Source organism: Capricornis sumatraensis, chromosome 4 (assembly GCF_032405125.1).
Source record: "Capricornis sumatraensis isolate serow.1 chromosome 4, serow.2, whole genome shotgun sequence".
Lineage (NCBI taxonomy): Eukaryota > Metazoa > Chordata > Mammalia > Artiodactyla > Bovidae > Capricornis > Capricornis sumatraensis.
The window spans coordinates 122,184,708-122,199,279 of record NC_091072.1 but is presented as its reverse complement, the minus strand read 5'-3'; the positions used below and the strand labels follow the sequence as shown (position 1 = coordinate 122,199,279).

The 14,572-nt window shown below is 39.2% G+C and overlaps 1 protein-coding gene across 2 annotated transcripts in view; it reads right to left on the bottom strand.

Annotated features, from left to right (window-relative positions):
- The window catches only part of AMN1 (antagonist of mitotic exit network 1 homolog), a 76,995-nt gene that overhangs the window by 14,636 nt on the left and 47,787 nt on the right, over window positions 1-14,572 (bottom strand). For both annotated transcript variants that reach the window (XM_068971221.1, XM_068971222.1), the window contains exon 6: window positions 9,572-9,683. In XM_068971221.1, the coding sequence (XP_068827322.1) occupies window positions 9,572-9,683 (112 nt within the window). The remainder of the gene's footprint in view (window positions 1-9,571; window positions 9,684-14,572) is intronic.

The following is a 14,572-nucleotide window of genomic DNA, read 5'->3' as shown; positions in this document are numbered from 1 at the left end:
TGAGTTTTTCTGCAGAAACTAACACCCCTTTCACCAAGTGGAAGATGTTGACTACGTGATGACCACCAGCATTCTGGCTGACCCCAGACTGGCTGAAACCAGATTGAGATTCCCAAAACATCAACCTGCTATTTCACTACCAGCCAATCAGGAAAACATGCATGAGTTGATCATGCACCCTGTGACCCTCATCACTTATGTCGCCTTTAAAAACCCCTTGGCTGAAAGCCATCAGGGAGTTCCCGCCTTTTGAGAATCAGCTGCCCATGCTGCTTGCTTGGCACCCTGCACTTTCCCTCACCACAACTTGGTGTCAGAAGATTGGCTTTGCTGAACATGAGGTGAAGAGACCCGATTTCAGTTTGGTAACAGTAAGATTCACTGTGAAGATTTAAAGTGCCTTATCCACTGAATATGATTCTGATTTAGAGTCACCCTCTCTTCTCACTTTCACTCTCCTCTTGGCACAGAGAGGGAGACACAGAGGGAGACATTTTACAAATGAAGATTTTCTTTAAAAATGTAAACTCTCTTCACAAAAGGGTAACTTCTACTCTTTTCAGAGCTCCTCCAGTGCCTGCTGATTCTCAGGAAAAATAGCTTAAAATAATCCTTATGCCAAAGAGGCATATTTGGGGTGGCTTATTCTGCTACTTGGGCTTCTCTGGTGGCTCAAGAACCCACCTGCCAATTCAGAAGACCTGGGTTCGATCCCTGGGTCTGAAAGATCCTCTGGAGAAGAAAACAGCAACCCACTGCAGTATTCTTGCCAGGAAATCCCACGGATAGAGGAGCCTGGCAGTCAGACATGACTAAGCAACTAAATAACAACAATTCTGCTACTCATCAAAAGCAGACTTGGGACTGAAAAAGACTCTAAAGGTCATTTATACCAATCACATTACTGATGCTTGATGTCACTCTCCTACTTCCTTCCCTTCTCTACTAGTAGTTAAGCCACTTGACACCAAAGGCTTAGGAAATTCCTCTATTGGAAAAAGAAGTAGAAACTGTAGATTAGGTGATTTAGGTTTTTTACTTCCAGTTCTATTAGTACCTATTTCTAATATCTGGGATAAGCCACCTAAATTCACTGTATTTCTGTTCCCTTATCTTTCAAACAAAGAAACTGTGTAGATGACTTCTGAGGAATCTTTTACTTTACCATCTTTTTAAAAATCTATGACTAATGTAGATGCAGACCACTGTTTGAAAGAGATTCACTATGGGAGCTGTTGAAGCCCCTTGAAAAAGAAGAAACTATGGGAATATAAATTAACAAACTAAGTTTTTCAAATGATCAAGGGGAATGTAATTAACGCATTTAAAAAAAATACACAGGTAAATAAGTGAGGCTGTGCACATTTTTTCTAATACGACATTACAGTATATGGCATAAAGAAGTTTTGTCATGCTGGATTAGCAGCAGATAACTAAAGAACGATGAAGAAACAGAATAATATAGGATACAGAAAATGAAATATACGAAATTTAAAAAGTAGTTGTCCTTGAAGCAAGGAATCAGCTTTAATTACAGGAAACTCTGAAACAAACCACTTGGCTCAATGTGGTAAATCTTGACATATTTATTATCCAGGAATCTAAAGAACTTGCTTGTTAAGTAATGAAGCTGAAACAAATCCTCAGATATCACTAAAATTTGAGTCAAGTCAACCCAAAGTGCCAGATTTCCTGCTGGGTTTTCCTGCCTTTCAATATAAACATTAGGATGTTTGTGCTAATTGCTTTATTGCCCTTCTAAAATCTAAACCTAGATGGCTGTGAATACTGTGAAACATGTTTAGATAATGGTTAGAAATAGAAATGCATGTCCAATTAAGGAGATTAACAAAACTGTGAGTTGATATTACTGAAAATCATAGCAGACATAACTGAATTTAAAATAATACATTTTAAAATTATTTTCCTGTTTTCTGTAATGTCTATGATTTACAATATTTTAAACAGCAGCTTAATTTTTTGTCTCTTCTGCAGATATAAAATCAGAGTGCTTCTAATAGTTTCAATACCTAATTTATAATGTGTAGTTTTCCTTACAGTCTGATTGTAATGTTAAGAAATTTTATAAAAACTTAGAAACACAGAGAAGATAAACTTATTAATTCAGGGAATCAGATGAGTAACTGCCAATCTGGGGGTCAGGTTGCTTTGAGAATAACATAATACTAGAATTGCACAAACATATGTATATACATAAATTCTTTTTTTAAAGTGGACCATTTTTAAAGTCTTTATTGAATTTGTTACAAGATTGCTTCTGTTTCATGTTTTGGTTTTTTGTCCTAGAGGCATGTGGGATCTTAGCTCTCTGAGGAGGAAGAGGTTTAGTCACTAAGTCGTGTCTGACTCTTGCGACCCCATGGACTGTAGCCTGCCGGGCTTCTCTGTCTATGGGATTTTCCAGGCAAGAGTCCTGGAGTGGGTTGCCATTTCCTTCTCCAGGGGATCTTACTGACCCAGGAACTGAACCCAGGTCTCCTGCATTGCAGGCAGATTCTTTACCAACTGAGCTACAAGGAAACCCTCACCAGGGATCAAACCCACACCCCTCCATTGGAAGGTGAAGTCTTAACCACTGGACTGCCAGGGAAGTCCTTCTTTTTACAGAATATAAACCATATTGTTTTATCTAGTCAGATGTGACAAATCACATGAATATAAAAGAGGAAGCATATAAAGTGTTAGGATAGGAACGAAGAAAGAACTTTCATTTATCAGGTTTAAAAAAAAAGCATTCAAAAAAAAGCATTCGTCTTCTTTGGAGAAAAGAGAAATTAATAAACATAAGGTGAATATATTAACTCATTTTATTTTTATTGAACTGTGGTGTTGGAGAAGACTCTTGAGAGTCCCTTGGACTGCAAGGAGATCAAGCAGTCCATCCTAAAGGAAATCAGTCCTGAATATTCACTGGAGGGACTGATGCTGAAGCTGAAACTCCAATACTTTGGCCACCTGATGCAAAGAACTGACTCACTAGAAAAGACCCTGATGCTGGGGAAGGTTGAAGGCAGGAGAAGGGGACAACAGAGGATGAGATGGTTGGATGGCATCACCAACTCAATGGACATGAGTTTGAGTAAACTCTAGGAGTTGGTGATGGACAGGGAGGCCTGGCGTGCTTCAGTCCATGGGGTCGCAAAGAGCTGGACATGATGAGCAACTGAATTGATTTATTTTTATTCAATGATGGTAGCAAAAATATACAATGGTGCAGTGCTGACAGGAAAGAGTGAAGAGTAGACGATCTGGGTAGTTGAAAAACTTCAGCTTTTTTCTCTTTAAGAAATTTTAATGATACAAACCATTGTATAGGAACTCCTGTATTATTATCAGATCACCCAATTTTATGACTGACAGTTATACATAAGGGAAAGTTGAGGTCCATAAAGTTAAGTTATTCAGTGTTTTGGAGAGAAGAGAGTTCTAGAAAAACATCTACTTCTGCTTTATTGACTATGCCAAAGCCTTTGACTGTGTGGATCACCACAAACTGGAAAATTCTTAAAGAGATAGGAATACCAGACCACCTGACCTGACTCTTGAGAAATTTGTATGCAGGTCAGGAAGCAACAGTTAGAACTGGACATGGAACAACAAGACTGGTTCCAAATCGAGAAAGGAGTACGTCAAAACTGTATATTGTCATCCTGTTTATTTAACTTACATGCAGAGTACATCATGAGAAACTCTGGGCTGGAAGAAGCACAAGCTGGAATCAAGATTGCTGGGAGAAATATCAATAACCTCAGATATGCAGATATACCACTCTTATGGCTGAAAATGAACTAAAGAGCTTCTTGATGAAAGTGAAGGAGGAGAGTGAAAAAGTTGGCTTAAAGCTCAACATTCAGAAAACTAAGATCATGGCATCTGGTCCCATCACTTCATGGGAAATAGATGGGCAAACAGTGGAAACAGTGAGAGACTTTATATTTTTGGGCTCCAAAATCACTGCAGATGGTGATTGCAGCCATGAAATTAAAAGATGCTTACTCCTTGGAAGAAAAGTTATGACCAACTTAGATGGCATATTAAAAAGCAGAGACCTTTGTCAACAAAGGTCCCTCTGGTCAAGGCTATGGTTTTTCCAGTGGTCATGTATGGATGTGAGAGTTGGACTGTGAAGTAAGCTGAGCACTGAAGAATTGAAGGTTTTGAACTGTGGTGCTGGAGAAGACTCTTGAGAGTCCCTTGGACTGCAAGGAGATCCAACCAGTCCATCCCAAAGTAAATCAGTCCTGAGTATTCATTGGAAGGACTAATGTTGAAGTTGAAATTCCAATACTTTGGCCACCTGATGCGAAGAATTGATTCACTGGAAAAGACCCTGATGCAGGGAAAGATTGAAGGCAGAAGGAGAAGGGGACGACAGAGGATGAGATGGTTGGATGGCATTGCTGACTCAATGGACACGGGTGTGGGTGGACTCTGGGAGTTGGTGATGGACAGGGAGGCCTGGTGTGCTGCAGTCCATGGGGTCGCAAAGAGTTGGACATGACTGAGTGACTGAACTCAACTGAACTGAGAAGACCAATGTTGACTTAAAAAAAATGCATAATGTGAGAGTTACGAGATAAATTTTATTTGGGGGCAAAATGAGGACTGCAGCCCAGGAGAAAGCACCTCAGAGAAACTGCTCCAAAGATGTAGGGGGAAAGGTCAGGATACATGTGATTTTGAGGAAGGGAGAGTATATGCAATCAAGCACACATTTTCCCAGAAAGTTGCCTCAAGCCTCGTGAAGCTTTCTGCTGGTCACGAGAAACAATCATCTCCATGAAGGATTTTAGCACTTTTCTACAGATGAGGAGATACAAGAATTGGGGGTATAAAATTTTATATCCAACTATCTGAAGACCTGACCTGCCAGTTTCCCCCTCCCCACCAGCACAGAGTGCCTCATTTCTCCACCCTGAACTCCTTTCAGGGGGTGTTGAAGGTCAGCAACTACAGCAGCACAAGATTAAATCCCTGTAGAGGTAGACGGCAGGCTCCCATGGCAAGTGCCTATGTGTGGCCTACACTGAGGATTGGTGCTCATTTCACTTCATCTTGAGATTTTTGTTTAATCTTAGCACTATTATTAAAAACTCTGTCACAATGGTAAGTACCATTTCAGTTTCTCACTTTCCTATTCTGGGAAAGCAGGGATAAAAAAAAAAAAACCACATAAATTATCCTGTGTTAAAAAAATTTGAGAAACGCTTGTTTAGGGGAGCAAAGCTTTGTAGCCATCCCAAAGTGTCTGGCATCAGGATTATTTCAAGCCAAAAACAATCAAGGCCCAAAAGACTCCAGAAGAAACTTTGCCCTTTCCCCTTACTGCCTAAAGGAAGTACAGATAAGTCCTCCTATCCCCATCAGAGATTATCTGCCAAGAATCTGGGCTAGGTATGGTGGGGGAAACTCAGTGAGGGGGCTAGAGTTCAGAGAACCTTTATGTTCCACGGTCTCTGCATGGCCCAACAAATATTTGTTTACCAAGCATTTGCTTTTTTATCTCCATGTGAATTGCCTTCATCTCCTATGAAGTTCCAAATGTCTACCCCTGCATGTCCTCTTTAGCTGCTGAAGATGTTTCAGACACTTTGGCTAGTTACTCAGTTCTCTTGGGTCTCTCCCATGTATGTAAATTCTGATTTTCTCCTCTTTACCTGCCTTCTGTCAATTTAATTCTTAGATAAGCCAGAAGAATCTAAAAGGGTAGAGGAAAATTTCTAACTCCTTGACATTCGGATAAAAAAAAGTTTCTTAGCTATAGTATTTCTTAGAGCCTTTGAAAAATGAATATTCATTACAGTGATATATTTCCTAAACTTTTTGGACATAATAAACATATTTTGTTTTATGCTGCATACCTTGAGCAAGGGATTGTGTGGTAGAACAAGAAAAAAGATATGACCACAAGGTAGCAGTAGCATACAAAGAGATTTACTTGGGCAGCCCTTTTCTAGGTTTGCAGGGAAGGGGAGTCCCACACAACAGAAAAACTTCCAAAGGGGTGTGTGTATGAGTCTCGGAAAGGAAGTAAGGTAAGGGGACTCCCAGGAGACTGAGGAGGGAGGTTATTTGTCATTCCATTCTAGGTCACATGAGAGTTGGTAAATTCAGTATTTTGAGTCATGATATGGATGGGAAAAGAGTCTACAGTCAGGGGCTTCCCCAGTGGTGCAGCAGTAAAGAATCTGCCTACAATTCAGGAGACGTGGGTTTGATCCCTGGGTCAAGGAGATCTCCTGGAGAAGGAAACAGCAATACACTCCAGTAGTCTATATCCAGTGTTATATAATCATACCAGATAGGCATTTCTCTTTAATTCACCAGCTGATAACATATCTTTAGTTTCCAGTGATCTCAGTAATTATATAATTTATCTCAAAACTGTCTTTTTGCTTTAAAAATCAGACAAATCACAAAACATATTTTCAATTCATATTCATTAGCCATGTCTAAATTAATACAGGCACATTTAAGCATTTTAATATTGGTCTTGTACTCAAATTTTCAGTTTTTGGTTGTATCTTCTAAATATTTCATTACCTATAAGGTCTTTGATAATTGTTTTAAGCAGTTTGCCTAAGGAGAAGCTTTTCTGGTTGACTGTGTATAGTCTGTTTTCATTTCTATTAAAAGTGAGACGAAATGCCAAATTAACTATTTCCAAATTGTAACCAGAAAGATGATCAAGGTAAAATTAACAAGTGTTGAGTTTATAACATGTTAGGTAGTCAAGCTGATCTGAGACAAATAGAACATTAAACCAGAATTATTCCAGCTAAGGTTCTAGGACTAGAGGTATCAGCTACTCTCTCATTCCAAAATGAGATACCAGACCACTTGTACATGACTTGCAAATGCTTGGCTGAAAACTGATTTTGGAATCTTTGGTGCCTTATCCATTCAAAGATATAAAAGTGTAAAAATGGGAAGTGATGGAAAATTGGAAATTAAAGAAAGGATTTCTTTGAAGACAGTTGTGATCTGAGTTCTAGAAAGAGGGCTGCAGGTGCTTGCTCTTCCCTTCAAGCCTAGTGAGAGAGGGCTCCAAGGGGATCAGCTGGAGAATCTGATACATCCCTTGGAGCCTGGGGAACACAATACACATCACAAACAGTACACATCAGACCTAAGAAAACTGAAAAGCAGGCTATGTTAAGAGTCCATGCAGCCAAAGAGAAGACTGAAGTGGGGAAATACCTGCACTCTCACCATCTAAAGTATTGTGTTCCCTGTGGACAGACGTGGGCTAGCATGGGTTGCCTTGTATTTTGCTCATGAAAGCAACCTAGATGGTCAAGTCAACCTCAACAGAAAGAAACTGAAGGTATGCTGCTAAAGGCATGAGGGCAGAGGAAGAAAATGCTTGCTACTAGCCACGAGACACATTTGCTTGAATCAAGAGAACTGTAGATAGGAGACACATGCAGTGAGGAGGGGAATGGCAGAAAGTGGACTCTGAAGAAGGTCAACAGTGCCCCACTTTTGTGAGAGTATGGATCAGGATCAGCTCACCCACTGAGCCCATGGTGCTGCCACTAGATCACAGAGGCAGTGCTCAGGTAAGACTTTTCTTTCCCTTACCTGCCCTCCTGCTCATCGCAGTCCTACCCTGCACTAACACTGCTGAGGTCAGAAACTATGGTGGGTGAGTTAGGAAAGGAGGAGGAGAATCAGGAGGGAAAACAGGGAAACGAACAATGTTCCCTTAACACAGCAGCCTTTCCACCTACAGCAAACCTGAGCTAACTGGAGGAGTGAAAATCTTTAATTTGAACTCATTTGGAGTATTACATGGGAATGATAAGAAAAGTCAGTGGCACATGTTTGAGATTTTCATTTGGGTTTGGGAAAAATTAACTCCTGTAGAGCAAATTTGTAATTAATATAGTGAGAGGAAAATGGAGTCACTTTATGAATACCACTTTCTTGTTCAGTGTATTGATTAAACACACATATACCTCACTGAGTAGATTTACACACTTATAGTTGGTATTCTGAAAAGACCTATTATCAAAAATGGCTGCAATTACATTTCACATATTGTGGACTCTTCCACCTTACAATAATAGCCTTCTTGTTAAAATATAATTTTCTGCCTTGTTTGATGACTAGAGAGCCTCTGCTTGCCTCTCACAACCCTCAGAATAGTGTTCACATTAACTGATTCCCTGTACTCAGTCACAGGAATTTTTCTGGTTCTAAATTATTTTCTTAAAATTATGATTATTAATTTTTAACAGGCAAAATCATTCACATGGTACAAAATTCAAAAGGACAAAAGAGTATATGATGAAGGCTTTTTCCTACTCTTGTCTCTCCACAACCTTCCCCAGAGGTACCCACTGGTAATAGCTTCCAACTAAAGTTTTGGCGTTAGCGTTCTGAAAAATGTCTACCTAAAATAAGATTTTAATCTTCATTACATATGTCTTCGATAACCAAATATAACCCATTACAGGCTTAGTTTAGATTGGCAGTTCAAACAGAAAAAGTGGAAGTTGTCAAAAGGACAGTAACCATTAAACTATAATTAGGAAAATAAGCTGGAAGGGCAGGGCATTAAGTACTGACTTACAAGTGAGAACCAGGTTATATTGTGGTAGGGACCCATGTGTAGGAATAATGTGAAAGAGGTGTCATGGCTCTTATACAAGCCAAAGGCTGTGACTAATTAAGTGAAGTGCCAAGTTAGCCGAATGATTCTGAATCTCAATGGCTACAGCTTGGTGTGATTACAGTTAACAGGTCATTTAGCATATTTGATAGATGTAATAATATGAACGACTACATAAGGCATCATGTTTAATATCATGACCACTACTACTGCCACCATCATCCTTATCAGCACAGTTAGCATTTATTGAGCCTTGGCCATCACCACCATCACCATCACCATCATCATCACGATTAACATTTACTGAGCCTTCAGTATGTGCTAGGCACCAAAAAATGTTTGTAGTGATCAAGTTTATAAGGTAGGTACCGTGATTATACTCACCTTCAGATGAGGAAACTGAATAATGGAATGGGTTAAGTAATTTACTCAAGTTACACAGTTATTAAAAGATGAAACCAAGATTTGAACCCAAGCAGCCTCATACTTACCCTGGTGGATCAGATGGTATAAAGAATCTGCCTGCAATGCAGGAGATCTGGGTTCAATCCCTGGGTTGGGAAGATCCCCTGAAGAAGGAGGGGCTTCCCTGGTGGCTCAGTAGTTAAGAATCCACCCGCAATGCAGGAACTTCACGAGACACGAGTTCGATCCCTGGGTTGGGAAGATCCCCTGGAGGAGGGCATGGCAACCCACTCCAGTATTCTGGCCTGGAGAATCCAAATGGACAGAGGACCCTGACAAGCTACAGTCCATAGGGTTGCAAAGAGTCAGACACAACTGAAGCAACTTAGCCCACACACACACCTGGAGAAGGGAATGGCAACCCACTCCAGTATTCTTGCCTGGAGAATTCCACAGACAGTCCATGGGGTCGCAAAGAGTCAGACATGATTGCTCAACTAACATACACACACACAGCCTTATACTAACCTGTTATTAGAGGGCATCCATGGAAGAGTAATATACATATCTGAGGACAGCAAGTAAGGACAGCTTCTACAGCCTCATCAGTCAGATTCACACAATGCCCCATATGAATCTCCTGTTTAAAAATAAAGAAAGTATAATCAAAAGAAAAAACAGGACAATAAGAACAGTGTGAAATGCTTGGGAAATACTGTACTCTGATAACAAAACCCTCAATACCTACAAAAAACTATAGGAAGGACCAATGAAAGTCTATAGTAATTTGGAAGGTATAGCAGCTTTAAAAGTTAAATGCCCAACCACTTTATAAGGCAATTTGGCAGTATCTTTTAAAACTGACAATAAGTATCCTCCAGAACCCAGCAATTAATTCAAACAGCAGATGTCCACTATATATAGAGAAATGCTTGTACATATGTGTAAGGAAACAACTTATAAATATGTCAACTGAAATATTACTTGTAATAGTAGATAAATGGAGATTGGGTAAGTAAATGGTGGTTCATTAATATATTGTAATAAGATAAAACAGTTACAAAGAAAAATATTTACTTGTATAATAGACATAAATCTTAAACATAATGTTAGTTCAGACACTTTGCAAAACAGTGTGGCAGCATTTTATAAAGCTAAACATGTACTTACTGTATGACACAGCAGTTCCATTCTAGTCATTACCCCCCAAAATGAAATCATATGTCTACACAAAGACTTGTATGCAAATGTCCACAGCAGTATTTATAATAGTCTAAAATTGGAACAACCGAAAGGTGAATATATGAGCATGCTGTGTTATACCCAGACTATGGAATACTACTCGGCCAAAAAAAGAGATGAAATATTAACATGTTTAACAACATGGATGAATCTCAAAAATATTATGCCAAATGAAAGAAGTAAAGAAAATAGTAAAAAGCCAAAAGATGATATACTGCATGATTTCATTCATATAAAATATTATAGAAAAAGCAAAACTATATTGACAAATGAGTGATTGCTTGGGGGAAGGCTACAGCAGAGCATTGACTGAAAAGATGGGAGAAAACCTCCTGGGGTGATGGAAATATTCTGTACCTAATTGTGGTAGTGGTTATAAGATTGTAAAACAATTACTAACATTCATCAAACTGTACACTTAAAATAGGTGAATTTTATTGTATGTAAATAAAACTCCAATAAAGCTTGAAAAAAATTTTAAAACATGATTTTGAATAAAAAATCAAATTGTAAAACAACACATATGATATGAAACTATTATGCACTATTTAAAAACACATGACTCATTTGAAAAGACCCTGATGCTGGAAAAGATTGAAGGCAGGAGAAGGGGACGACAGAGTATGAGATGGTTGGATGGCATCACCAACTCAATGGACATGAGTCTGAGTAAACTCCAGGAGTTGGTGATGGTCAGGGAGGCCTGGTGTGCTGCAGTCCATGGGGTTGCAAAAAGTCAGACATGACTGAGTGACTGAATTGAACTGAAAAACACATAATATAATGTCTTGTTTATGAATATATCACAATGAAGGCAGTGGAGAAGGGGATGACAGAGATGAGATGGTTGGATGGTATCACCATCTCAATGGACATGAGTCTGAATAAATTCCGGGAGTTGGTGATGGACAGGGAGGCCTGGCGTGCTGCAGTCCATCAGGTCGCAAAGAGTTGGACACGACTGAGCGACTGAACTGATCACAAATGATGAAGCACAAGCTGAAATCAAGATTGCTGGGAGAAATATTAATAACCTCAGATATGCAGATGACACTACCTTTAGGGCAGAAAGCAAAGAGGAACTAAAAAGCCTCGTAATGAAGGTGAAAGAGGACAGTTAAAAAGCTGGCTTAAACCTCAACATTCAAAAAAGAAGATCATGGCATCCGGTCCCATCACTTTATAGCAAGTAGATGGGGAAACAACAGAAAAAATGAGAGACTTTATTTTCTTGGGCTCCAAAATCACTGCAGATGGTGACTTCAGCCACAAAATTAAAGGACACTTGCTCCTTGGAAGAAAAACTAGCATATTAAAGACCAGATACATTACTTTGCCAACAAAGGTCTGTATAGTCAAAGCTATGGTTTTTCCAGTAGTCACGTATGGATGTGAGAGTTGGAGCATAAAGAAGGCTGAACGCCAAAGAATTGATGCTTTTGAACTATGGTGTTGGAGAAGACTCTTGAGAGTCCCTTGGACTGCAAGGAGATCAAACCAGTTGATTCTAAAGGGAATCAGTCCTGAATATTCATTAGAAGGACTTATGTTGAAGCTGAAGCTCCAATACTTTGGCCACCAGATGTGAAGGGCTGACTCGTTAGATAAGACCCTGATGCTGGGAAAGATTGAGGGCAGGAGGAGAAGGGGACAACAAAGGATGAGATGGTTGGATGGCATCACTGACTCAATGGACATGAGTTTGATCAAGTTCTGGGAGATGGTGAAGGACAGGGAAGCCTGGCGTGCTACAGTCCCATGGGATTGCAGGGTCAGATATAACTGAGTAACTGAACAACAACAGTCACAGATATACACACACATATGTAGAAAGACCAGATGAAATAGTCAAACATGGAAGGAAAGATATACAGGCATCTTCAGAAGAGTGGTTACCTCTGACGGAAGAAGGGGAATAAATGAGGGAAGGGAGCTTTAGATATCACATTTAATAATTTTTTAAAAATATAACTGGCTGGAATAAATGCAGACAATTCAAGTGCTTGGCTCACAGGTCTCTGTTATAAAAATTTCCATACATTTTCATATATTTGAAATATTATCTATCTTTTGTTTAATGTTCTAATTTGAAATACTTTCTCATTGCTAGTGAAAATGTAAAAGGGTATGGTTGCTATGGAAACAGTATGGCAGTTCCTCAAAAAATTATATATAGAATTAGAATATTATCTAGCTATTTCACTTCTAGGGATCTACTCCAAAGAACTGCATGCAGGGATGTAAATAGATGTCTATACAGCTATGTTCATAGTAGAGATATTCACAGAAGGCAAAAGGTGGAACCATATCAGTGGATGAATGGTTTTTAAAAATGTCACTATAATGGTAAATTCATAAAGACAGAAGATAGAACAGAGGTTGTCAGAGGCTGGGGGAAAGGATAATGGGGAGTTATTGTTTAAAGGGTAAAGAATTTCTATTTGCTGAACAATGATGTGAATGTACTTAAATCCACTGAATTGTACCCTAAAAATGGTTAAAATAGTAAATTTTATGTATATTTGCCAACATCAAGAACTTTTTAACAATTCTGAAAGTAAGATTCAACTAATAATTGATATGTATACTTATGGTAGTAGTTTTTCTTTTCTATTGAAAAGCTGATATTATGTTGGTGTACATATTATTATAATTAATCATGTCTTAAAATAAAGGAAATGAATATATTGAAAATTCTTGAAAACTGAGGAGAAAGCATCATATTCTACATGGAAAAGGCATCCTATGATATGAATTGGCAAGGTGACAGACAATGAACCCTTTCATGGATCACAGCCTTGTTGTGGGGCAGGGGCTTGCATAACTCACTGAATCTATGAGCCATGCCATGCAGGGCCACCCAAGACAGACGGGTCATACTGAAGAGTTCTGATAAAACGTGGTCCACAGGAGGAAGGGTTGGCAACTCACTCCAATATTCTTGCCTGGAGAACCCAATGGACAGTATGAAAAGGCAAAAAGATATGACACCAGAAGATGAGGCCCCCCTAGGTAGGAAGGTGTCCAGTATGCTACTGGGGAAGAGTGGAGGGCAGTTACGAATAGCTCCAGAAACAATGAAGCGGCTGGGTCAACGGGAGAACAACACTCACCTGTGGATGAATTATCTGATGGTGAAAGTAAAGTCTGATGATGTAAAAAACAATGTTGCCTAAGAACCTGGAATGTAAAGTCCATGAATCAAGGTAAATTAGATGTGGACACGAAGGAGATGGCAAGAGTGAACATTGACAGGAATCAGTGAACTAAAATGGATGGGAATGGGCAAATTTAATTCAGATAACTGTAATATCTACTACTGTGGGCAAGACTCCCTTAGAAGAAGTAGAGTAGCTCTCACAGTCGATGAAAGAGTCCACAATGCAGTACTTGGGTGCGTCCTCAAAAATGACAGAAAGATCTTGGTTCATTTCCAAGGCAAACCATTCAACATCAGAGTAATCCAAGTCTATGCCCAAACACTGATGCTGAAGAAACTGAAGCTGACCGATTTTATGAAGACCTACAACACCTTCTGGAGCTAACACCAAAAAAGATGTCCTTTTCATCCTTGGGGATTGGAATACAAAAGTAGATAAGTCAAGAGATTCCAGGAATAACAGGCAAGTTTGGCCTTGGTGTACCAAATAAAGTAGGGCAAAGGCTAGCAGAGTTTTGTCAAGAGAACACACTGGTCATAGCAAACACCCTTTTCCAAAAACACAAGAGATGACTCTATACATGGACATAACCAGATGGTCAATACCAAAGTCAGACTGATTATATTCTTTAAGCTGAGGATGGAGAAGCTCTATACCTAGAGCCAGAGCTGAGTGTGGCTCAGATCATGAGCTCCTTATTGCAAAATTCAGGCTTAAACTGAAAGAAACAGAGAAATCAACTAGGCCGTTCTGGTATGACCTAAATAAAATACCTTATGGTTATACTGTAGAGGTGATGAATAGATTCAAGAGATTAGATCTGATAGAGTGCCTCAAGAACTATGGACATTTATATGAGATTATTATTAAATGAGGTTTATAACACTGTACAGGAGGCAGTGACCAAAATCCATCCCAAAGGAAAAGAAATGCAAGAAAGCAAAGTGGTTATTTGAAGAGGCTTTACAAATAGCTGAGGACAGAAGAGGAATAAAAGGCAAGGGAGAAGATACATGCACTGGATGCAGAGTTCCAGAGAATAGCAAAGAGAGATAAGAAAGCTTTCTTAAATGAACAATACAGAGAAACAGAGGAACACAATGGAATGAGAAAGGCTAGAGATCGC